The sequence below is a fragment of the Melospiza melodia genome, chromosome 2, assembly GCF_035770615.1.
Source record: "Melospiza melodia melodia isolate bMelMel2 chromosome 2, bMelMel2.pri, whole genome shotgun sequence".
NCBI lineage: Eukaryota > Metazoa > Chordata > Aves > Passeriformes > Passerellidae > Melospiza > Melospiza melodia.
The window spans coordinates 96,060,539-96,086,970 of NC_086195.1; the positions used below are offsets into that span (position 1 = coordinate 96,060,539).

The following is a 26,432-nucleotide window of genomic DNA, read 5'->3' on the forward strand; positions in this document are numbered from 1 at the left end:
TAACACAAGAAGGCCTGTTTAAAAGTTTGTCCCTATCCTTTTTATAAGCCTTTTCATGTATTGAAAGGCTGCAATAAGGTTACTCTTCTCCATTCTGAACAACCACAGCTCTCTCAGACTTTCCTTAGGTGAGGTTCCATCCATCTGATAATTTTTGTGTCCCTCCTCTGGAATTGCTTCAGAAGGTCCACATCCTTCCAGTGCTGGGCTCCATACCTGGAGCAGCACTCCAGGTGGGGTCTCAGCAGAGCAGAGGGACACAATCGTCTCCTTCAACCTGCTGGTCCTGCTTCATTTGATGCAGCCTGGGATACCATTGGCTTTCTGGGCTCTGAACATATGCTGCCAGCTCATGTCCAGCTTTTCATCCAGCAGCACCCCAAGTCCTTCACAGCAGGGCTGCTCTCAATGCCTTCACCCCCCAGCCTGTATTGATACTGGGGGTTGCTCCAGCCCAGGTGCAGGACCATGCACTTGGCTTTGTTGAACCTCATGAGGTTCCACAGGCCATTTCCTTGAGCTTGTCCCTCTGGACGGCATCCTGTCCCTCAGGTGTGTGGACTGCAGTTCCCACTCTGGTGTTGCCAGAAGGGAAAAATGGTAAACTAGATGCCGAGGTGCTTTGCCTGAGCACACAGAGTGAAGTGCTCTTTGTCTGCCTCCCTGTACGTGTTACTGAGTGTATCTCTGAAACAGTTCACTGACGCTGTCCTCGTTTTCAGACAGTGTCTGAGAAAAGACTGTTTTCCATCAGATAGGGAAGGTTAAGAAGTGAAAGGGTGGGAATTCTGACTAGGAGTTAAACCAGAGCAATGGAGAGGGCTGGAGTCAGGATTTTCAGAAGTGTGGGTTGCACATTCAGAGCACATCTCTAAATTCCTATCAGAATGATAACTACTCAGGCCAAAAAAATTGTAGGTGTTTCAAGCAGGGCATTCAAAGTTAAAGCTTGTATTTTTGATACTTTTAACTGAAATCAAACTGTGCTTAATTCCATTTTGTGAAAGGTAATGTCATCTCATTTTATGGAAGCCCTTGATGGCATGTTTAAGTATTTCATATTTTTCACTTGGATGCTGTGATCACAATATCCTTACAAAAAAAATTAGCAAAAAAAAGGCAAAAGGAAAAAAAGTTCTAAGGATGGCATAATATTATATTTAGTGTGGACTGCAAATATTAGCTATTGAACATGAGTTACAGCATATTGTGGTATTGCCTATGCCTGAAGTGATGTGAGTAAATACACATGAAAATACTGTTCATGAAGCCTGTCTGACATTTAACGTTTGCATTTTCTCTCTCTTCTGGATATTGTGTGTGTCTTTAGTGTACTTTTTGTGTAGTAATACATAGGCTTTGAAAACAACATGTAGTTTTTCAGTCTAGCCTATTTGATAAATTATTGAGAGCTTTATTTTCCTCTTCCTGAATTTTCTATCTACATGTGAAACTTTAGTTATAAAATCAACTTCAGAAACTTCTAGAGGCAGTGCAAAATGGAAGAATTTTTGTGGTGCACATAGGATGAAACATAGTAAAAATTGTAAGATTTTGCATTATTGCGACTATGAACTGGCTGCATACCATTTGTTGCAAGTTTGAGTCACACAAAATAGAAGTTTATGGGGATGTCTGTTAAATGAAGAAATTCAAAGCAATTTTTTTTTAAAGCAGACACCTGAATTTGCAGACTTTCAGAGTTTTACAGTTACATGCAATATTTGCTTGTCAGGGGCCTCTTTTAATGTTGAGGTAGTCATTTACTTTTTGTTATAAAAATATTCTATACTGGACTGTGCAAGCAGTTTATGGCTATAGCTGTGGTGTTGGCTGTTGTGGTGCTGCATGTGCTTGGAGACAGTGACTTCCAGAAGGACATCATTCAGTCATCCTGATGTGCACTTTCTCCCTTTGCATATTTCTGGAATCTATGGCAGCCATTGGTGCTCTAGGTATAAAAGTATTTCAGTATTGGAAGCAGCTGTTTCCCTGAAATCATCCAGATCAATTTGTGATATATTCCTGAATCAAGAAGTTCAGACATTGTTGAAGGGTGGTGTAACAATGGGCAAACTTCTTGGGCAAGTCCTCTACAGAACTCACCGTAGTAGCTGTTTCTGTCTTCCTATTAGAGGAAAGAGGAGGAAGCACAAGTTTAGTTCCTCCTAAGAAGAACTTTTTCTTTAACATTCAGGAAACTAGGAGATTTCTTAGGATTCTGAGAAGAGTTTAAATGTGTCTATACCTATTTTTAATTGCTGTTTATAAGGACAGAATTTTGTTTTCCCTAATGTTATAAATCTGCCTATTTTGGAGAAACTTTCTTTTCTGACAATACTGAAAGCTCTTCTTGCAGTTGCATTCAAGCAGTAGGTAAATATAAGCCTGTGCATTTCAAAATGTAGTACTTGTGCTCTTGTCTTGATGCCCATTGTCAGGAATGTGCAGTCTTGGAGTTATGGTCCAACAGTAGACACAAGTTTAATTCTCTGTCCAAATTTAATTGCCTAAAATTTAGATGCCTGTGTTGAGCTGGTTACTCTTATATCTCCATTAAATTTACAGAAATAATTGCCTCCAGAAGGCCATTCATCTCTTTCTAAGCTAGGTGTCCAAGATAAGAAAGATAAATTGCTGTGGTGATTGCAAATGGGGCAGTGACTCATTCCGATTCAAATATCCAGCCTACCCTCTGCAGTGAGGGTCACTGAATCTCATCAGAACTGTTCAGATGGCACTGGTTAGTTGCAGATTGCTTTTTCCTGTTTTTAACTGTGTAGGTTTTATTTTTCTCTAGATGTATTATTTTTATATTATGTATACATGCTGGAGATGTCCAAAGAGGAGGAATAAGTCTGGTGAAGGATCTGGGGTAAAAGTCTTAAGAATGGCTGAGAGAGCTGGGGTTGTTCAGCCCGGAGAGGAGGCTCAGGGGAGACCTCATAGCTCTCTACAACTTCCTGAAAGGAGGTTGTAGCAAGGTGGAGGTCAGTCTTTTCTGCCACGTAATGAGTTGTAGGACAAGAGGAAAAACCTCAGTTTCTTCCCAGGGGAGGTTTAGGATATTAGGAAAAACTTTCTTCACAGAAAGGGTGATTAAGACTTGGAGTAGGCTGCTCAGGAAAGAGGTTGAGTCTCCATCCCTGGAGGTCTTTAAAAGATATGTAGATGTGATACTCAGGGATATGTTTTAGTAGTGGACTTAGCAGTGCTTCATTAATAGTTGGACTTGATGATCTTAAAAGTCTTTTCCAACTGAAAAGGTTCTATAAATTTTTTCTTGGAGTGCAAGGCTTCTCTTTGTGCATTTGAAGCTCTGGAGTTTTGGATGAGTTCCTGTTATTTGCTTCACCTTTGGTACTGGAGGATCAGTTCAGAGGGGCAATGGTAGTTCATAAAATGTTCCTTTTCATCTGAGCCATTTTTATAGTAGTATTTGTTTTCTAGGTTGGTTAGCCATAGTTAAGATGGATATATGATACAGTCCAGTGATTTAATTTTTTTTACCATAGTGTACATTATTAATTGGTTTTGCTTTTTAATTATGTTTTTAATTATAGCATCAAATGCAATATATCACTGTATATAAAATAAATGTGCTTTTCTGTGTGGCATTTCCTTGGAGCATGTGGAGGAAGCTAACAGACTATGGACTGTGGTTTTGTGTATGTGATCTTTGCAGTATTTTTGAATGCAGGGTATAATAAATACCTTGCTTCAAATGTTTAGTTGTTGATTAAAAAGACTCCAGATTTGGTCATAAAAATACTCACTTTTTGTCTCTGAATGCTTTCCACCTCAAATTCAATTTTCCCTGCAGTACTTTAGTGAGGCAGAGATGTTGTTATCGCTCTTTTATGGACGGCAGCTGTGGCAGAGGCTTTGCTTTTGCATTGTGAGTGCAGTGGGCAGCGTGCCCATGTGAGCCGGGTGCCAGGTCCTGCCGGTGCCAGGGCTCAGCCTGCTACCTGCCAGGCAGGTGCCAGTGCTGGGTGAGCTGGGGGCTGCCAGGTGTCACACAGCTCCCTGGCTGCTGGAGCTGCTGCTGTCCCATTGCTGCTGCTTGCTGCCTCCACAGACAGCTCCTTGACTTGAGCACATGAAGATTTCAGGGTCCTTGTTCTTGGAGTACCTTAATTTTTGGCATGTTTCTGTTATTTCTGAATACTCCAGTTCCCCGAGGAAGCCAAAATCTTCAGTCTAAACTGCATTTTTTTACATGACTTGTTGATTACAATGAGCTGATAAATAAATTTCTTTTTAAAGTAGCAAACTTTGAAAACTACAGCTATTTATACAAAGAAAACATTTTTTACAAACATAGGCTCTTTTCATTTGTAAAAAGCCATGTTAGCATTCTTTTGTGTTTAGACTTAAAGCATGACAGCTTGCTTATTGGGTTTGTCTGGCAAGGTTTTGGTGGCAGGGGGCTACAGGGGTGGCTTCTGTAAGAAGCTGCCAGAAGCTTCCTCCCCGTGCATAGAGCCAATGTCAGGCGGCTCCGGGACACTCGCACTGCTGGCCAAGGCCGAGCCCGTCGGGGGCAGTGGCAGCACCAGCATTCATCAGTTAAGCAGGGGGAAAGTTACTGTGCCAGAGCAAATGCTCTCTGACTGAGCATTCTCACTCCAGAGAGAGGCGTGAGAACGTGTGACAGAAACAGCTCTCCGAGGTAGATGCACATCAACTCAGATGCAGTCATTCTCGATCAGCAGCTAAACTTTTAAACTTAAGATCTGTTGGGCGGAGGAGTGAGAGGTGTCGGGAAAGGGAATTGGCATCCAGTAGGAAGAGGTGGAAGCAGGGACACTCTTTCCTTAAACATCGTGACTGAGCTTTTTAAGATGTATGATTTAATTTGTGAAAAAGGTTTTTCTTGGTGTCTGGGAGTTTTGCTTATTTATGGTTTGAATTCTTCTTCTGATGTACTAGCTTAGTTTTGTCTAGGAAATTTTTCTCAATATGTTGAGGTTCTCAGATGTGACTACTTCTATGCTTAGTGTGTCTTGGTTTTATGGATCGAGGAATCTTCACGAATGCTGCATCTGTGGGTAAAATCGGGATACTCTGCTTTGCCATAACATGTTATTTTCTACTTAGCAGAAGGAGAATAATATTAGTATATAGCTGCATATCTCCAAAGCTATTGAAGTATGCTGAAAATGAATTTGTGTTTAGTTTATACCCTTGCTGTTTTAGTAGGATGAGAATCAAACACACCTTTGCTCTAACACAGCTTGGAGTAACAAGTGAGCATTTTTCTTCATGGGTTGCAACAGGGCGAGTTACAACCAGCATATTTCATAAATCTTGATTAAAAAGCTTGACAAATGTATTTAAGAAGGTTTGGAAGCCCCTGTACTTCCAGTTAAAAGCAGGCACCTCCTGGAAGTTTACAGGGTCTAGGATTGGGGAAATGGTGCTGAAATTGCTTAACAAGCTTAGTGTTTGTACAAGCTAAAGTATTTTCTTTGCAGAAATATATTGCTTTGTTCAATGAAGGAAAGGAATGAATTTACCTTTTGTAGCTAAAGGTGGTTGTAGCTGCTTGAACTACCTGCAAGCTGCTCTTTTGATGGCAAAAGCATACGATGTCTCTATAGAAAGGATTGTGACTGCCACTGAGAGGTTCCAGATAATCTTTGCCCTGAATTTCACTACTGCAGATAGACAGTTTCCTTTTTTTTTCCCTAGGAAAGATATATTCATTCTTCTCTATTGTACTGGTACAGTCACCTGAATTAGTCATAGCAAAAATTTTGCTGTAAGATGCTGCCAGCAGCTACTTGGCTGCCATCCCACAACAAGAACAGACTGCATTCAAGTTCTGATGCCAAATCATGTGTAGGTTAACCTTTGTAACCCATCTCAAATCAACACGTGCTGTCTTTGGGGAATAAATCTGGTCTATTTATAGGAAAACTCTGTCTGTATTCGATAGCTTGCATGCAAACTATGCAATTAAATCCTCTAGCAGTTGTTGCTGAGAGGCTTCCCCACTGTGAGGCAATGTCTGTGAGAAACTACCCTTGTAGAAACTAAATCCTTTTTTTACCTTAAGATTCTGCATGATTGAGTCATTGAATATGGAAGTATCAGTGAGGTGTCTGTCGCTGAAATAGTGTCATGTGCAGGGACACGTTGCGGTTCCTGTCTGTTCACTTCCATCTGGCATGTGACATGAGTGGCAACACCGAAGTGAAAGATGCGACCTGTGATCTGGGACGTCGTGCGAGGAGAGGACTGTGAGCACTGGCACTGTAAGCTGACATCAGTGAAACTTGAGATGCCAGACTTGAATGCCAGTGCTTAGCACGGAGTGAAGCTCCGGCCCCTGGCAACTAGCACAGAGGGAAAGTTGAAATGACCGGTGTTCTCCAAAACCTTGAACAGTAGGACAAATCTTTTAAGGCAAAGCTTGGTGAATATTTTGTGTTGTGATTTTGGCTTTCTTCTTTCTGTAAACTTACATTAATTAGGGATGAGAAATATGCTTTTCTTTCCAGAAGATAATTCTTTATATCCTTTTATGTTAAAGAAGCATCAGAGGGAACAGATTAAGACAGGGGTCTTAGTCTATGAAGTCCTTTTCCTTTCCCATTTTGTGTCTTTGATCTATTCATCTGCATTATCTCCATCCAGGATAAAGTTAAAATTATGTTCCTGTAGTTTGGTAACAAGATTACCTCCAAAATGCCTGCTTTTTACTTTATGTAAAACTGAATGATTCACACTTCACACTTCTGTAAATGTGGCAGCAGAAGAACATTGTGAGAAAAGATTAGTGGGCTTCAGCTATTGTTACTGCTCCTTTAGTTTTTTTTCCCTGTAAAAATGAGAATCTTGAAACACTCAGGCTAACATGGTGTTCTGTAAACAGTTTAATAATTTTCAGTGTTTTTATAGACAAACATAATAGGATGACAAGCAACTGCAAACAGAAATTTAAGAAGTAAGGCAAGACAAATTTTGACACGGAAAAAAACAATGCTGTCTTGTTCATTTAATGAAGCTTTGTGTGGGTTTTTTTAGGTACTTAAGAGAAAATGTAGTTTATATACAGTAGACACAATTGCTTGTGAGATGGGGTATTACTTACAGTATGAGACAATGTCTAACCTGAAGGGTTGCAAACACTTCAGCACTTCAGCAGCAAGTCTTTAGAATTTAAAATTAACGTCAAAAATGGTCTGGAATAGAAGAGAAACAAATGTATTTCAGTAGGCTTAATGCAGATTTTTTTGTGGGTGTAGGTAGGAGTAGTCACCTGCATATCATAAGGATTCATGAGAAGCAGCTCTGCAGGAAAATATTTTGAGGGTTCTTTTTTTATATTTTGTTATATATGTAGAAAGTATGATGCAGTATCATGCTGTTGAATGGGGTATAAAAAGCAGCTGTGCTGGTTGTTAGTTATGGTATTTGTAAGATGCATTAAAAGGTTCTTTCAGCTTGGGCAGTGCTGTAAGGCATTAGCTGGAGTTGGTGTCCAGTTTGGGTGCAGCACTGCGTGAAGCTGTGTGGGTGGGGAGAAGGGGAGAAAAAGAAGTCTAAGTAGATATCTAGAAAATAACATGACCTTCTAGGGAAAGGCTGAAAGATAGGGGTAGTTTAGTTGAAAAAGAGAAGCCTAAGAAATTCAAGTGTTCAAATATTTAACAACTATAGTATCTTCTCATAGATATCTGTAATACTTGAAGGGCAGTAATGCTTGAGGTGTGACCCAGGAACGAACATTTGATTTCTGTACCTAATTCTGCATCATCTTCTACAAAATACCTTTGGATAAATTTATTTTGCTTGTATGGTTAATGTGTGTCCAATTCTGAAAATTGAGTAGATCAATTGCTGTATGACTTAAAGGCTAGAATGTAAATTCTGTATCTAAGAGTGTAATAATACTGCAGTGACATGGAGAATGGTGTACTTTTAGGGGAATATATTTATGTTGTGGATCTTCTCTCTCAGAATATTTTCAACTACCCACTTGAAAACTGTCAGGTCATATCTTGGTCATAAAGCCCTGGTATCTTACATGTCATCTTGCATATTATTATATAAGATAAGCTCCCCTTTTTTTTTTTTTTTTTTCTTTGCAGTATTGTAGTTTAAGAATAAGAACTGTAAACCCATGAGAAGAGGAAGATGAAAAAGGGAAAGAAATAGAAATGAAAAACAGTGATTAACTCATGGATGTGTTTATGTTGGAGCTGTTTTTCCTTTGTCTGAATTTTGATTTGTTAATGGAATTTAATTTTCGTGCCATGCTTTAATGTTTCAAATTTTTAAATGTTTCCTTTTGTTTTGGCGGAGAACTAATTGTTGTCTTATGATAGACTTGGCTTTCCTATGCAGTGGAATGCCAGAAGCATCACAGCCTCACTTTGTACCTTGTAATAATAATTTAGGATAAACACTATAATTGCTGAATTTACCTTCATTTTATAAGCTGGAAAAGCGTAGTTACAAATTACATGAATTTAGAAGGCAGTACCAGTACTACATTCATTTAAAAATGAAATAACCAAGGTGGTTCTGGAAGTACGGATTGACAAATCTGTTTATGAAGATGTAACCCAGAATCTGACAGTAAGATAATGACTTAATTGTATGGTTTTATGCCAAATTAAGAGTTTTTTTGGTAATTTTTATGTCATCAGGCTACTGCTGGTAGTACTTAATTACTTGATAGCCTTGCTTTCATCTTTCTCTGCATCCTAATTTTAATTTTGCCTTATCTTGTGCCTTGAGTAAGAGAACGGTTTCTGTGGATGACAAACTTGTATTGGGTTAAGTTTTTCAGTGCTGACATCTAATTAGAGATATCAGAGATGGTGATGTTCAGGGTGCTGTGTGTCATCCAACTGCAGACTTCTATGATTTCATTAATTAAGTGGTAGTGGAAACTTAACTTGGGATGACTGATGGTGTTGGTAGACTGCAATGAATTGCTGTGTTCCTGCCAGGGACTGAGCAAAGTCACCTCAAAAGATCCAGCCAACTGGAATCTCCAAATATCAATTGCAAAATTGCATTCAGATTCTCAAAAGTAATTTTTATAAGACTTAGAACTTGTAATTGGGACTCTTGAGGGAGAAGAGAACAAATCAATATTGTTAACAGAAAAACTCAATTTCCTACATTTATCTATGTGATAGTTTCTTACACATCTGGTTTAGTGTTGGAGGAATTACTGATTTTCCATGACTTCCCAATTCATTCATTAGTTAATCAAAATACATGCTAAGTTTACAGTAAATCACCACTTCATTGTTTCTGCATGTTGTGTATTTGTTGTGTACATGGTTTCATACCTTGTTGTGTATGCTGAGAGCTGGTCTTGGTGAATTCTTGTCTGGCTTTCCCTAAGAAGCTGAGGACTCTAATCTGTCGTATAATCAGCTTGGTTACACAGAGGCCACACAGTTATCAGCTGTTTGCTCTATGTTTTAAAAAGGTTGGTGAGCTGGCACATTACACTAGAAAAGAGTTGTAACATTTGAAAGCATATGCATTGCACCTATGCTGAAGCAACAGTGCAAACAACAGCACTTCATGCTCTCAGGAGGATGGAAGGCCTGACACCCAGAGCGTTAAATTATTCTGAACTGGGGTTTGGTATCTTTGTCTCTCTTCTGGTATTAGCAACAGACTCTACATTTCTCTGGTAATTAAATGTGGAATGTATATGTTAATTAGGTTATTTGTTAAAGGATTGCCAATTCTGTTTATGGACACTAAACAGCTTTTGATCTAAGGTATGAGAAAACTGACCTGAAGGGCCAACAACATCATCTATGAAATTGTGCCAGAATTCCAGTAGGTTTTAAACCAGTGGAAATAAAAATAAATGTAAGTATGTAAAGCCAGCATGGAAGTAAGAATAAAGTGTGTTAACCAATGGAGGAATAACTTCAGGATTTTTAAAACTAAGCCTATGTTTTTGCATCTTAAAATGTAATATGTTAATGTGTAATATGTATAAGGGTTGCAAATTGCATTGAGTTCTTGAAATATTCTAAGATATCTCTGAAAGATGTCCTAATTAAAACTTCTGCTTCTAGATTAGATCATCTGTAGCTTCTAGATTAGATCATCTGTAGATTTACTTAGCTATGTCTTGGAAGATGTCTGTGGATGGAGGTTCTGCAACTAGTCAGGAGAATCTGTGCTGCGCAGTGTGACCTGTGGTGGAAGTCTGTGTTAAAAATTAAGCAACTTGAATTTTTATAATAGAAAGTTACATGCAGCAACAGTGTTACTTAGTAATTATTTGATTTACTTTGTTTCATAATGTTGTGTCTTATATTATTTTCAAAACAGATCCTAGTATTCTTTGTGATTTGGACTGCTACTGAGCCATGACTTACTGTCCAGAATGACATATTTTTCATATATATTTTTCATTAATAACTAAGTTATTAATGAAAAATATATATTTTTCATTAAAAACTAAATTAGAGCTCAGCATTGTACACATTGTGTGAGCTTTTTTTCCGTTCTCATTGTGCAGTGCTTTGTGTTTATTAATGTTGAAATTAATCTGACAGCTTATCCTATGGTCATAGAGTGCACTAAGCTATAGATTTTTGTGTCATCTAAGACTGTATAATCATCACCAATTACTACCTTGCTGTCCAGTCCTTAGCCTTAAAATTTGTGGTATTCTGTACAAACCAGAGGAATATATCCAGTGTTGACTAATCCTCTAGAAGAGAAACCATTGTGTTCATACCCTTCCTTTCCCATGTTTTAGTATGTGAGAAAGGATTCTTCTCTCTTCTTGTGCCTAAATTCGTTTTCTTTAAAAACTTTTGTTGAAAGGTCTGGCCAAAGCTATTTCAGCAAGTCTTTCTACCCTCTCCTCCTTGCATCCTTCTGCTCTCCACTCTTTCTCTTAATTTTTTAGGGAACTCTAATAGCAGTGGGTGAGACACCTTCTATCTGCCAGAAATATCTTCCCCCTAAAGCCCAAAAGGTTCTCATGAGGCTACAAATTTTAGTCTTTGTTATAGCTTATATGAGTTTGTTCATGTGTGTCTATGTAAATCCTAGGATTTCATGTGATCAACATGTCTGATGTTCTATTCTTTTCCATTCTTCTGGTAGAGGTGTTCATTTAAAGCGTGTCAGCAGTTCTGGATTTTGGCTGCTGTGGAGCTATTGGGTAAACATTTGCTGATCCCAGTGGGATTTGCTGTTACTGCTGTGTATATTCTAAGGCCTTTTATATTGTAATATCAATTTGAGAAACTTTCTTAGATGTGTATTTGAATGAGAACTTTAGTTTGGAGAACTTCCAAATCTCTGTAGAGATTTAGCTTAGAAAGAATAATAAACCCCCCCCCCCAAACAACTAAAAACCCAAAGAAAACCAACTTACATAATAGAACTGTTTTTTATCAATCCTTTTGGCACTCATTCATTTGTCATCCTTGTCACCTGTCAGGATTTTTCTACCTGCTTTGAAGTCTTTATTACTAACTTTTAGCAAATGAATCCTCCAGAATATTTTGTTCAGTCTTTCTTTTGACTTCTTTTTTGCTTGGTTGATATAATTTATCTCCCTTTTTCCTTTGAAAAACATCCTTTAATATTTTTGTTTTAAATATAAAATCCAGTACCTCTTTACTGTTTTGTCTAAGCTATCAGTAATAATGGCCTTTGAATAGATGTCTTTGGGAAGACAAAAAAATCTGAAAATATGTTTATTTCATAATGAAATAATAATTCCTTGCCATTTAAATATATTTTTTGTTATCAAAGTTTCTGATTTGTCCTGGGCTTTTGATGGTTTTTTGAACTTGTTTAACCAACTCATTCACTTGAGGATTCTGTATATAACCATGTGGTGAAGTGAGAGCTATATACATTTTTGATCTTCACCTTGAAAGAGTGTGTAGCCACTGAGCAGAACAGGGATTTCAGTTTGACTCGGGCACTCCTTGTCTTACATACGTGGTGGTGAAATAAGTAACTCCTGTGCCTGCATTCCAATGTGATTGATGATTATGGCTGCACTGTGGAACTTGGTTGGTTACTTCCAGCAGAGAAAGTTATGCTCTGTGTCTGCTGTGTTAATTCAGGGCTCAAGAAGTGGAAATAAAGTAATGAGTGAGATGGGCAAAAGTTCCTTCTAGACTGATGCTAAGCAGCTGGTGATTTCATCTTCTATTTGGGGGAAGGTCTGTTTTCTTTCTTCCTTTCAATCTCCTTCCTTCCCTACCTTCCTACCTCGTGCTTTGGATTTTGCCATCTTTAATATGAAAAATCTATAGTTTGTCAGATACATTTTGAGTGTAAATTACCTGTCAAAGTATTTATCAATAGCTTTTGCAGTTGTTTTAAGGTGGAAAATTTAGTGGCTCTTTACTTATGTAGTAGTTACCTTTACATATACTTACACTGCTGCTACTTCAATTTAAAACTATAAAACAAATAAGACCTAAAATTGCAGCAGTACAGTTTTTAAAAACCTATCACATGTAGATTTGAGATCTCAATTTGTAGCTTTTTTCCTGACTTTCAGTGATTTCTCACGCTGTTTAGAGATGCCAATGAAGAGATAAACATTGCATCACTTAGTGAAGTCCATCTGATTTAAGCTTTTTGAAAGCATAAGGAAGTAATCTTACTGTCTGTGCAGCCCTTTTAGAGAGTGTTCTGCTTAGTAGTTCCTTGTTAGTTTAAGACAGGCTTTTCCACATGACTGTTTTCCAAATGTTACAATTTTTCTCCCTTTCCCAGCTGTCTGCTTGTAGAAGAATTGCAGGTGTCCTGAAACCGGCTTCTTGTAGACCTGTGTTGTGAGACATTCTCCAGTTTCTAGGATTTCTGACTCTGGGTCAGGGCTTTGCAAGTGATTATTTTGAATTCTTCTGTTGGGAACTGGAATTCTAAAGGAGGGTTGATTCTGGTTTTCAGTTTTATGTACATAGCTTAGGTAAAGCGTGTGGTGAGTGAAGTATATTGCATTCGTGAAAGAGCAAGTGGAGAGTGTGAGGTTTTTGATGGTGATGTTATTAGAGATGTGTCATATGGTTGTAAAGGTAAACAAGCTTTATGTTTTATTCAAGAACCAAACTTTCCCTTGTTAAAGATGTGCTGCCAGCCTCATACTCTTACGTATTCCCAGCAGTAGGAATTTTATAGATGAAAATAGACTTAAAAAGAGCACACATCGCACTACGAGAGGTGCGACTGTAAAGACTTCACTAATGCAGCTGTTAAAATATCTTAAAGTTCATGTTCTGTGTGCAGGAACTTGATTCAGAGTATGCTTCAAACCTGTTGTTTGGAACAGAGTAATTTCAGAAAGGCTGTGGGGGGAACCCCAAAATAATACAAGTTTTAGTAATTAAAAAGAGAAGGGTGGTGTGTGGGGTGGATTTAGAGAAGTGTGAGTGTGACTGACTGTCAGGCTAACCCAATAATAGACTTACAGTTCTCCTTGCATGTCAAACATATTAAAGATTAATTCTAAAACGGTCACTGTTTATTCCTGCTTTTGTATGACAGTAGTCCTTGTCCTTTGGAAATGGATAAGAGGCTGGTTTTACAAAGGTGATTAAAAAATCATAATAGAAATTTGACTTGGAAGCCCTTGAGGGATTGCTGGGGTGCTCTCTGCCTCTGACACTGAGCAGAAACCTGCTTACCACCAAATCCTGTCTCAGGACGACTGACCCAGGGTTAAGGCAGCTCTCCTCTCCAGTGTTAGTGTAGGAGAGGCAGAAAAGGCTCCTTGTTAGGGAGAGCAGTTCCATCTGGGCTCTTTGCCTCTCCTGTGTTGGTAGGAGGGCAAGGAAGCGGCTCCACATCAAGATGGGGTAGGCTGGCTGAGGAGCAGGAGGTTCCTGAAGGAGAAGCACCGTGGGTGCTTGTGTGGGGCCTCACTGTCAGCTGCTGGACTACTGTTGCTTATGCAGTGAAATAATGTTTGCAGTGCTTGATACTGCATGTGTTTAGAACTGTAGTGCTTCTGAGTTATTTGGTCTTTATCCCATTCCTACTGAAAGTGTCAGGTAAGTGTAAGCCAGGAAGAAGCTAATGCATTGGTGTTAAATACTGCACTTTTGGGTTTTGTTTTTGTTTTGTTTTTTCTCCTTTTCCTTGGCACTGAATATTTGCTGTGCTTTCTTTAGGTCAAGATTTTACTGTCGAAATAGATTTTAGTGCTAATTAACTTTTATTTGCTTTCTCACATTAAAAAAAAAGGTAGGGGCAGTAATGACATTCATTCTGCTTCTATTATGGTATGTAAAAAAAATGCCAACCTTTTTTATTTGTTCTAAAAATACATTGACTTTCTTAGTTCATGTTTTTTATTGAAAGTCAAATGTCATAGACATCTGAGAGAAGTTTAGGCCTTAAGTTTTGTCAGCTAAACATCTGAGAACATGAGCTTGTGAATGTATATTTTATGAGCTCCTTTCTGGGGTTTCAGCTTGGCTTGGGCTGGAGACTGCACTTAAGGAAGTGGTGTATTCCCAGGAGTGAAAAATTAGGTAGCTGAGATGCAAGTTTAACTGCCTGGGGAACCAAGATGATGTAGTGGCTGTGCACCAGTTTTAGAAATGTCAATAATATTTTAAAGATATGCTGAAATACTTTGGTACCTCTTCACCTGCATGCTTACTGAGTTGCAACCAAAATTCTGTATTTCTCAGAGTGCTTTTTGGATTATTCAAATTGGCTTTTGCTAGCATAAGTGCACTTAAAACTTAGTGGATTTTTAATAATGATACAGTACAGTCCATTCTGTTATTTTAAAATTTTGGTTTGCATCTTTAGGAGTGAAAAAGAGAGACAGTTTAGATGAAGTTTCTGTAAGGCAATTATCAGAGTAGTTTGACTGTACTAGAAAGAATGGCTATGGATGCTTCACTGTCAAAACCTGAGACTACGTGAAAACATCTTCTGGGTCATGCTTGATTTGATACTGTCATGAAAAACCTGGGTGAAATACTGTGCTCAAAGTTTTAAGGAGATAAAGCTCCTTAAAACTGCAAAGCTGTGAGCGCTCAGGTCAGAGTTCAGTGTGTTATTAACAAATTGAAAAAGTGATAGGAAAACAAAAATACAGTTTATAGCAATAGTCATTGTTGTATGTGCAAAACACACGAGGAAGATACACCAAATGTATGAGACAAGAGCAAGATGTAGGAAATAAATCTTTAAATGCAACTGCAAAATGAAATGACATTTCTTGGTGTGAGAGTATTGATAGTAAAATTGCCAAGAATGCCACTTGAATCTAGGTTTGTCATTCCTTGCAGATGTTTGCCTTGTGGATAAAGGAACAATTGACTCTAATTTTGCCCATTTAGTTCTTTAAACTAAAAGCTCAACAGTGTCAGTTGCTTCCCAGTAATAGTTACACAGGTTAAAGGAAACACTTTATTGGCGATCTGATTTTTGTATTTGAATAATAATGCCTTAAAATGTTGTTTGTTTTTCTTTTTAAACAGCTGTAGTGGATAGCTCCTTAGTGAAATTTCTAACATTTTTTGTAATTCCTTTACACAACTGAAATTCAGCAAAACATTTTGAAGCCCTATTAAGAGAACGCCCAAGTTTTTGATAGCTGGTGTGCAGTTTTTCTGTTATGGAGCAACACTGACATCCAGTGGTGGTCGTGTACTACTGCGGCCTTTTAAGATCCTCTTTGCTTAATTGCTTCGAGTGTTCTCTTTTTTATTGAGGCGTTATCAAGTAAGAAAAATTTGAAAGCTTTCTGCGATTTTTTTCCTTTTGAAAACCTTACCATTTTATAGCATGATTGTATAAGTCTGCTTCTGTAGCAAAGATACGTAAGGAACATTCTGATTTTTGCATAAACACAGTGAAAATAGCTATATCAAATTTGCTATAAAACTCATTGATTTGTGTGGCTGGCACTGAATTAGAGGTGGTAGTGCAGTTTGACTTTGATAATATCACAGTGATTCTGGAAAAGTTGGGAATCTGAAATGGATAAATTTTATAGAACATATTTATTTATGTTAGTTTTCCTTATTTGCTTCTTCTGTTAAACAAAGCTTCTGCTTAATAAGATGTTAATTCTAGAGATAGTTGAAGAAAATTACAGAGGATTTATAGAAAAATTATGTGATAGAAAAAGGATGGAAGATTAAAGATTTGTGTGCATGAACTGTTAATTACAAAGAGAGAAAAGATGCTTTTCAAGAAAGCTGCTCATGACAAATAAATATTATTAGGAGAGTTGTTTACCTGCTGGATTTAATTGGAGAATAAGGCTCTCATTTAAAACCTTTCTGTGTGTGTGTATACACATGCGTGTTTGTCTGCAGATGAAGTGTTTGATCCAGCAGTATAGAGCAGACAGAAAATGCATCTTACTTTGATACTGCCAATTTCTTCAGTGTTTCGGACATAGGTAATAGAGTAGCACTACACAAATCTGTCTATTCAGGCCACATCAGGTGTAATTTGTTCTTTATGAAGTAAAGCAGAACGTAAAGGGAGAGAAGTAGAGGCATAGGCAAGATTGGTACTATGGTTATATCCCATAGCAGTGGGAAATACGGAAGAGGAGAATGCACACCTATAATGTACAAAAGTGGGTTATTAAATTGATGTTATACTTGATATGAAGGAGCAGTGGGAAAACAGCTCTGCCTGTCACTGATGTAATATTTTTTTTGTGTATTACAAAGGAAGAATTACTGAAATCTGTTTTCCATAGAAACTGGTTGAGAACATTTTGACAGAAAAATTACAGATTTGGATTTATATATGAAAGATTCATGTAGAAAATGCTGATTCATTACTAATGGCTTTGTTTTAATGTCTCATTTGAAGGTGGGAATGCAGGTATACTTTCTAGGTGTTTTTTCTGACAAAAGCTGTTGCTAAGCGGATTGTACTGCTTCATGTCTCAGATGAATGAACCTGGAGTGGGGGGAGGAATAGGTGAGATATCCCTCAGGTTTCAGCAAGTGTAATGCAAAAGAATTGCAGTAGAAACATTTATTTTCCTTTCTCTTCTGATCTTCTTTCTCTTGAGAATGTTTCAGAAATAACCATCTCAACCATTTGTGGAAGCTTTGTACCCATTTGGTTGAAAACTCGGATTTTTTTTTTCCTTCTAATTTATATTAATGTTTCAAGGCCACAGAATCCCTGTGTGACTCCTGCAGCATTACTTACTAAAATTCCCTTGAAATCAATGTAGTTGTTTTCATGACTTCAATATGCAACTTTTAAGATTGTTTTAAAATGTGTAAGAAAGAAGTGTAGTGAGTGCTTTATTTCTTGGAAACTAAAGGTAATTTTGGTGTGTCTTAGTTTGGTTACCAGTCCTTATGGTGAGAGGTTATGTTGTGGGGTGTGTGTTGTAGGGTTTTTTTTGGTGTCATTGTAAGGTGTCAGTGGTCAGCCACTGGCTTGCTTTGGACTTCTTGGAGAGCTTTGTGGAGCTTGGCTGCTGGCTCCCTATGCTTCTCACCCGTTTATTTTACTTTTTATTTATTTGCTGTTTCACATTAAGCAGAAGTGCTTAATTCTGAAGTGTTTACAGAAGGAAAAAAGGGAAATTTGTTGACTGTGGCAGCAGCATTTCTGTGCCAGGTTACTCCCAGTGTCTCCTTTATTTATAAAGGAGAGTTGGGGAAGATGGCTTGGAATGGGGGTGTGGGGAGCAGGGATTGACAGACACTGCTTGTACAGCACCAGCACAGCCAGGTAGGTCTTGGGAATTGGGGGATTTATGGGCACTTCCAGCAGTGTGATCTGGTTCATGTGAGGTTTAGGATTGCTCCCAACCACTTGGCAATAGGAAGTGTCTTGGATTAATGTAATAGGATCACGCTGCAGGTGACCTTTTGGTACCGAAGGTCGTGGCATTTTGCAAAACAGGCAGAACAGGTAGTGCAGGTGATGTGAGGCGCTTGAGTGAATGTAACAGAGACACAGAGCTGCAGGGCTGTTCTCTTTGACTCCAGAGCAGGTTTTTACTGCGTTTGGTTTTGTTCAGGGTCAGTTTGTTTTTTCCCCTCCTTCATTGATCTAATACAGAGAACAAAGAATTGAGCAGCCCTATGCTGTAAAGGTCCTACCTTCAGCATATCTCATGCCTTCATTAAGAACAGATAGAAAAAGGGAATCTGATTCCTTCAGAGTCTAGAAAAAGCTCAGACTTAATAATCCTTATGTTGTCGAGGGAAGGATTATGCCATCTGAAGAGGTAGCTTTATCTGTTTTGACTCCCTTTTCATACTTGAGTGAGGTAGATGTATTTTTTTCTGTATAAATAAATTTATTTTAAAATAAATTTAATAAAAGTATTTTTTAAAATTTTCTTAAATAATCTGTGGGCCTGTAGCAGGAAATACTCAAAGCTAAAACTTTGACAGTTCTTATAGGAGACTGTACAAATAGGAGTAAATAAAATAGTTTATTTAAAATAAGTTTCTATAAATTTGTTAAGAAAATATAAACACATTTGGAGTACTCATTGCCATATGAAGTAGTCTGTATAAGAATGTTGTTATGGCAAAATGGAAAAGACTGACTTGATATACAATGGTTTCAAGCTTTTGTTACAACAGGAGAGATCTGTGCTTTGGCTGAATCTGGTGTACAATGTCTCCTGGTTGCAATTTGCTTCCTGTCCAATTTCTGACCATTTTTTACTAAATCTATAGTTTTGCATCCTGTTGCACAGAGGCAGCACCTGACACATTACTGGAAAGCTCTTTTTTTCTCTGTTGAAGTTCTTTAGCAAAATTTGGCTGACAGAATTGTTGATTTGATCTTTTTTTTTCTTTAAAGTAATCTTGATCCTGATCTTTTGCATTTGCCTAATTTATACTTTTATATAATGACCACCTATAATAACCAAACCAACCAACCCTGAACGATAAAGTACCTCCCCTACATTGATATTCACAGTTTTTTTTTTTTTTTTTTGAAAACTCTTAAAACAACAAAGTCAGTCAGGTTTTTGCTAAAAAGCTTTGATATTTGCTTAAATCAACCTAACAGATGTCCTCAGTAGTATTTTATGATTGATGTCGCTGTGAGGTTGGCAGAGATTTTGGTCAGATAGGCAATGTTTTTGCTAAGTGCTGTTGCTTAAATTAGCACAAGTCAAAAATTAGTGGTCTTCTCCCATGAGATTCTCTTTATCCTTCTGTCTCAAAAGCTTTCCTAAATAACGAGACAAACTAAATTGAAAAGTTATATGTAAATTTATACACAAAAAGTTATAAACTGAAAATTTTGACTAAACCAGAGTGTTGTTTTGATAGCTGTGATTCAATCTTCTTCAGTTTGAGGTGCAGAAGTAAAACATGACTCAGCAGGGAATTTTGTAATAGAAGAATTAATCTTGTCTTATGTAGAGAAAGTTTAATTGTAGGTCAGATTCTTGTTTAGTCGTTCTTTAAAAATGTTTTTTTTCTTTCTGGAAAATGGTAGTGCTTATGTTGAAGTACTGGGCTTAAATAACTGTAAGAGAATTGCAGTCCCTCTGGCTTTAGTAGAATGAAGAATGACTTCATTTGCATTTGGAGCAGTAAAAGAAAAATCCTTCCATGACTTAGCCAACAGTCTAAAACTCAGCTTATGGATTTTGTACTCCCTTAGCCCCTGCTGTTCTGCTTATGTTCAGTTTTACGCTGAAGATGGCAGAAGGCAAACTAGTAGAGTTTGATACTGCTCTTTCTAGGAAGTCTGTTGGTGTAATTAAGCCGCAGTTGAAGCCTCGAGAGCAGGATAGTCTGGATGTATCTGTTTCCCCTGGCACAGAGTGGGAATGCTGTTCTGCTTTACCTTCTGACTCCAGCTAATGAGAGCTGCTAATGCACAGGAGTTGCACAAAGCTTCCCATATCATAGTACTGAAGCTTAGAATTACTCAGCTGGGAAATCCTCTATTCCCATGCAAAGCAACACATCTTGCTACCTTATTCTTCTCAAGCATTTGTCTTTTATTAAAAAAATAGAATTGTTTCTTCATATGCTTCTATACATATGCATGCTTTTTTTTGCCATCCGAATTGTTTAATTATTGGCTTTTCTTCTTTTTGGTGATGGTGGGCTAGAGACTCAGGATTTGCTAGATTCCATTGTCTGACATGAGCAGATAAATCCCATCAAGTGTCTGGGTTAGAGCACAGCTGGGAGCAGTAATTAGTCTTGGAACACTGGCAGGACTGGAAAGGGCAATGTTAAAGTCACCAGGGCTGGAATCAGAAAGGTCTGTCAAGTGTACTTCCCTTCAAGTATTTTTTTGCCTTGTTTGTATGTTACACTGTGCATGTTATTTTCTTCAAAGCGAAGTATTTCTTGAAGCACCCAGGAATATTTATTTTTGATATTTTTAGTGTATGTTACTCTTTGTTTCTTAAATCATTCTTTTATTATTATTATTTGGGAGTAGGTGATTTCTTGGTGAGTAGTTATTTAAATGTTGAGGAGGACCTGTGTTTCAGACTGGATGTCTATCAATTATGTAATGGTTGCTGTGATGTATTTGAATAAAATGAAGAGCTGTGAAGAAGAAGGCAGGTTGCCAGCTACATAAAATTGAAAACTGGAACTGCAGATGGGGTAGAGTAGGCAAAGTGAACAACAAATGTCACAATTTCTGATCACTCAAGTTAAAACTATCCTTTTTTAAAGTTTTTTTTGAAGGCTAGAATTGGTCAACCCTTTAAAATGGATTCAGGTATTCAATTCAAAACTTAGTGTTCAAAACTTATTGTATACTTACAGAATTTTTGCAGAAAGATACTGATCCTGTGCTACCACCATCAGTGTAAGAAAAATACTTACGTTAAGTAATTTTTCATTAATTTTTGCATCTATGCTTTACCAATACAAAAGATAGGAACTAAAGACAATCTCATAGACAGAAGAAACGTTTGTCTCATTGATACATCATGTGATATTCCATTTTTTTTTTCTTTCACAGGTGTCTTTCAGATGAAGGAATTGAAGCTTGCTTAAGTTCATCTGAAAAAGTTAATACGAATGATATTATCCTAGTTGCCCTTAATGTAAGTCATGGTAGTGAAAATGTTTTTTCTGAGAAATCATGTTAAAAATGATAGATGCAATGGCTCAAATATAGGTTTGTGTGTCTAATTAAGTGTGCTATTGTCAGTGTGATTTATGTAAAGGACAGAGTACTTACCTCTCTCCTTGCCTGTATGAATTGTGAGTTTTATTTGGAAAAAAATCTATTCCAAACTGCAAAACTTGTAGGAGAAAAATTGAACAGATTTAGCAGTCGGAAAATATTTATTTTGTTTATGAAATGTAAAACTAAAGTCAAACTATAAGCATGAATACAACCAGAAGTGCTGCAGTAATGACATGAGTGTGAAATTTTAGTATAAGTTTGTTGGGATTAAAAACACACTCTTACTTTGGCTTCTGGACATGATGCTCTTAAAGCACATTCAGACTACATATCCAGTGTACATATTTATGTAACTAAAACCTGGCTTTTTTTCTTTACTATAGAAATCTGGATTAGTACTCATAATTTTGGCAAAAAATTAACAAGCAATGTATGAGATAGCACAACATCTTCAAAGCAATATACCATAATATTTTTAAGGATATGAGAAAAGTGTGCATGTGAATCCCTGTTTTTCAGAATTCTAGTATATACATTGTTGGTAATCATTAATAAGTCTGCTGCCTTTCTTAGTTCATGTATTTGCTATTTTATTTTAACATATCAAATCCATACTCAGATGTTTTAAATGGTTTAATATGAACTGTACTTTATTTGGTTTAATATAAACTTTGTAATAACTATATGTAGCTTCAAGGGGGAAAACAATTTAGTTGAGTGCTTAAGAGAAAAGTATTCTTCCGTTCTGAAATTAGAAAGAATAAAATAATGAAATTATGTGGGAGTTGTTGGAGATTATTTTGTTCCCCCTCAAGATTTAACCACTAGATGGTTTTGGATGATACTTTGAAAAAGAGGGTCCCCTCTGCTCCTTTCACTTATTCTTTAAAGCATGTGTTCAGTCACTCATGTATACAGGCACCAGTTCATGTAAGGAATATGAAAAGAATTAAAGCAAAATTATAATGCAAAGATGCAAAGAATGTAATACAAAACATGCAGAAGGCAAGCATTTGATTCCTGGACCAGAGCAGCATGTCCATATATTTGGGAATGCATTGCTGCTTTATACAAAACCTAAATAAAGTATTTGTGAGTTGCTGGGTATTTCCCTGCATGTAATCATATAATGGAATGAGTACTGACATGATCATTTGTGACTGTGTTGGTATTTCAGGTTTGATAGATACTAAAATAAACCAGGAATGTTGCACAAGTACTCCAAAACAGAATTAATGGCTTATCACTTTTAATCATTAAGTCAGGTTTTTTTGTGCCCAGAAGATTACTTATCTGTTGAGTATGTAGAGGGTAGCGGTGTGTCTTTAATGGCAGGATAGTAGTGAATTTATGTTCCACTTCCTACAAATTCTTCCTTGACTGCTCCAGAAGAAATCCAGAAGTCAGCTGACCTGTTTTACCTTTTTTTGAATGTGTATGTGTGAATTGCTTAAATAAGTATGAAGTAGACATAAGTGTATCTTCAGTCCTTGAAATGTTTTTATTTTGTCTAAGAACTTAAAAAGTATTTGTGAAAGTTGTCTACCATTCCTGCTACTCTGATGGGAAGCTGGAGATTTCAGCAAGGGCAAGTTCTGCCTGAACAACCCAGTTGCCTTCTGTGATGGGGTGACTGCATCAGTGGGCAAGGGGAGGGCTACAGATGTAATTTATCTGGCCTTCTGTAAAGCCTTTGACACAGTCCCTGAGAATATCCTTCTTTCTAAACTGGAGAAAGATGGATTTAATGAATGCTAGAGGCATAAGAAAGTAATTGGGTAGATGGACAGTCCCATCCAGAGAGTAGTGATTAATGGCTCAGAGTCCCAATGGACATCAGTGACAAGTGGTGTCCCTCAGGGATCTGTACTGGGACCAGTGTCGCTAAATATCTTCATTAATGACATAGATGAAGGGTCCAAGTACACCCTCAGCAAATTTTCAGATGACATCAAGCTGAGTGGTGCAGCTGACACACCTGAACGATAGGATGCCATTCGGAGGGACCTGGACAAGCTCAAGATGTGGGTGCATCAGAATCTCATGAGATTCCAGGACTAAGTGCAAGGTGCTGCACCTGGGCTGGGGCAAGCACCAGTGTCAGCACAGGCTGGGGATGCAGAGATGGAGAGCAGCCCTGCCGAGAAGGACTTGGGGTGCTGCTGGGTGAGAGGCTGGACATGACCCAGCCATGTGCACTCACAGCCCAGAACAGAAAGCCAGATGTGTCCTGGGCTGCGTCCAAAGCAGTGTGGGCAGCAGGGCCAGGGAGGGGATTCTGCCCCTGTGCTCTGGTGAGAACCCACCTGCAGTGCTGCACCATGCTCTGGGGTCCCAGTGCAGGGAGAACATGGAGCTGTTACAGCAAGTCCAGAGGAGGGACACCAAGATGATCAGAGAGATGGACCATCTCTCCTGTGAGTAAAGGCTTGGGATGGTTCAGCCTGGAAAACAAAAGGTTTGGGGGTGACCTAATTGTGCCTTCCCAGTGCCTAAAGGAAGCTTAGGAGGGAGATGCAGAAAGAGACTTTTTACAAGGACATGTAATGAAAGAACAAGGGGGAATAGCTTCATTCTGAGAGTAGGTTTAGGCTGGATATGAGGATGAAGTTCTTTACTGTGTGTGGTGAGGCACTAGCATGGATTGCTCAGAGAAGTCATGGATGCCCCATCCCTGGAAGTGTCTAAGGGTTTGTTGGATGGGCTGTAAGCAATATTGTCTTACCAGAAGGTGTACCCTGCCCATAGGAGGGGATAAGAATTAGATGTTTTTCAAGGTCCCTTTCAACCCAAACCATTCTAGAATGATTCTGTCGACCACACAGGAGCCTGTGTGCTATTCAGAGGCATAGAAGTGACAGATGAGTTTCCCCAGTTGTGAAAAACAGATTTTTCTCAGATTGAATAACTGAAAGTACTTCCTTGTCATTACCTGGCTATCTTGTGCAACAGAGAGAGGATTGGGCATTTATTCCCTCTCTATACTCAGTAAATATGCTAAAAGTGCATTCTTATGATTGTTTTCTAATTTGTAATTTACCAGTGTTTCTCACTGAAAACCAGAATAAATCATTTACAATATTTTGGATACTAAGATAGAGTCCCGCTCAGTTTTAGATCAGGGTGCCAGAACAGTAGGCCATTGACATATATTAATGGCAAAATATGGTTCAAGTTCTTGTAGTAATTACATTCAGCACATCTTCTTTTAAAGGAGTTGTTTATGATCATAATAAGTAAGGATTTGTGGATGTAAAAAGACAGGAACTAAAAATACTTTTCTCTAAGTGCCAGATGGAGAGCAAAGATGGATGTTTTACCTCTGTGAAGCCTCACAGCTATGTTTAACCATTAAACATTGCATAGCCATTTGGTTTTGCTTATTTAAAAGCATTTAAATCAACGTTGAAACTGTTAATTTCATTAATTAAAACAAGAATATAATTTAAAAAGCAAAAGGATTTCTTTTGTAAACTCTTGAGTTGTTGAATTTTTTATCACACAAAGGAGTGGATTTCTGTTGAATAAATAGTTGTCATGATGGAAAAAATGCTATTTTTATTCCTATGTTACAGGGGATTTTTTTAAGTGCATATTTTAAGTTAATATTGTCTTGTCTTTTGTAATCATTTCAGACAGATTTAAGAACGATTGGCAAGAAATTCCTCCCCAGTGACATCAATGGTGGAAAGGTGGAAAAGGTAGACAATATTTTTACTTCACTTTTGTATATTCTGTGATTTCTGTGTTATGACAGCCTTCTGTGGCACATTAGTCTGGTTTTGTCATTACTTCACGTACAAAAATCCCCAATATTTGAATCTATTATAGTGTAAAAATGTGAACATGAGCTCCATAAAAGAGGACTTTCTGAGTTTCATTTCAACAACTTTGAAATGATTAAATAAAAATCTGAACAAAAATCTGGCAACTTCATTTGTTGCTGGAAAGTCATTAAACTTGTTTAGTCTTGACATTGTATCAGAATTTCATTTTTTCCCCTCATTATCCTGAGAGGGCAAGAAAGCAGGTCAGAAATAAATCGAAGTAGAGGTTTGATTCTGATACACAGTGATACATGTTTATGCTGGGTTACTTGCCTACTGGCATCCATGACTACAGCTATGCACTTTATGTAATTTTCCTATGGTTGTGTATCGCACGAGTCATGTGGATAAAACATGTTAGATGGGGTAACACTTTGTGCTAGAGAAGAGCATTATACTTGAAACTTGGTTGTGCTAGATTTTAATGCATGTTGTGTGTTTAGGTAAAAATGAAATTTATCCCCTTCTGTATACCCTTCCTGTTTTGTTCCTTAGAACAAAACAATTCAGAGATGGGTAAAGGAAGGAATTTTATTTTAAACCTAGCAGTGGTTCTCACTTCAGTTCTTTACCCCTTACTTCAAGTATTGATAGTCTATCACTGATGTGAAAGATCTGGGGAAACATATTTCTTTTACTGTTGAAATTCAGATAGTGGTAAGTTAAGGTGGGTTTGTTTTAAGAAAGCCAGATTGCTGAGAGAGGCTGCTAAGAGCTGTTAGGATTTGTTTATTTTGTTGTCTAAATGGAGTAGTCACTGTTGCAAGCACAGACTTCTACTAGAAAAAGGCGCAAACATTATTGCCATTTATGCAAAGCACACTTTAGAGAGAGGCCATTGCAGGATCATAGATTTTAGCAAGGCAGCAGTCAGTGCATGCAGTATATTATTTAGCAAATGCGAATAGTTTTAACTTTATCTATATTCATAGATCTTTAGAAAATTATTCTAAAAAAAAACCCAAACCAGACATTTGCAAACTGTTTCCTGGAGGGTGATAATCCTTCAGGATTTGAGAACAATTACACAAAAAAAAAATCTGCTTGAGAAGGACTCCTATTTATAATTTTTACCTCAAGCTATTAGATAGTATGCTGAATCCTTGCTCTCTTAACAGTAATTTCCTTTTTTTGAGTCAAATAAGGTGAATCTGACTCCTTAATCAGTGCTGCTGCTTAGCTTTCAATGCATACAAATGCATTATGTTATAGAGCTGTGTGTTTACAAAAAAAATAATATTTGCTTTATGGGAGAGGAACAACTTCTTAGTATAATCTCCCCATGGAAAGTAGTAATTTGTTGTTCAGAAATTCTTCTTCTCAGCCAAGACTAATATCAGTATTGCTTATTTAAATCTTGAGAACCTATGGTGTATTTCCATCTTGCATAGAAAATAACTTCATTTATTTAAAAAATAACTTTTTATGCCTATTGTATAATAGGCAAATATTTGCATAAAAGCTTTCCTTGTATGAAGCACGGGTATTTGA

At 37.5% G+C, this 26,432-nt stretch overlaps 1 protein-coding gene across 3 annotated transcripts in view; it reads left to right on the plus strand.

Annotated features, from left to right (window-relative positions):
- Positions 1-26,432, plus strand: part of TDRD3 (tudor domain containing 3) — a 93,624-nt gene that overhangs the window by 20,419 nt on the left and 46,773 nt on the right. For 2 of the 3 annotated variants that reach the window (XM_063149397.1, XM_063149398.1), the window contains exons 2-3: positions 20,944-21,028; positions 24,750-24,815. In XM_063149397.1, coding sequence (XP_063005467.1) covers positions 20,944-21,028; positions 24,750-24,815 — 151 coding nt within the window. Of the gene's footprint in view, positions 1-20,943; positions 21,029-24,749; positions 24,816-26,432 lie in introns of those variants that run through there. The other variant, XM_063149399.1, reaches the window with a different exon arrangement.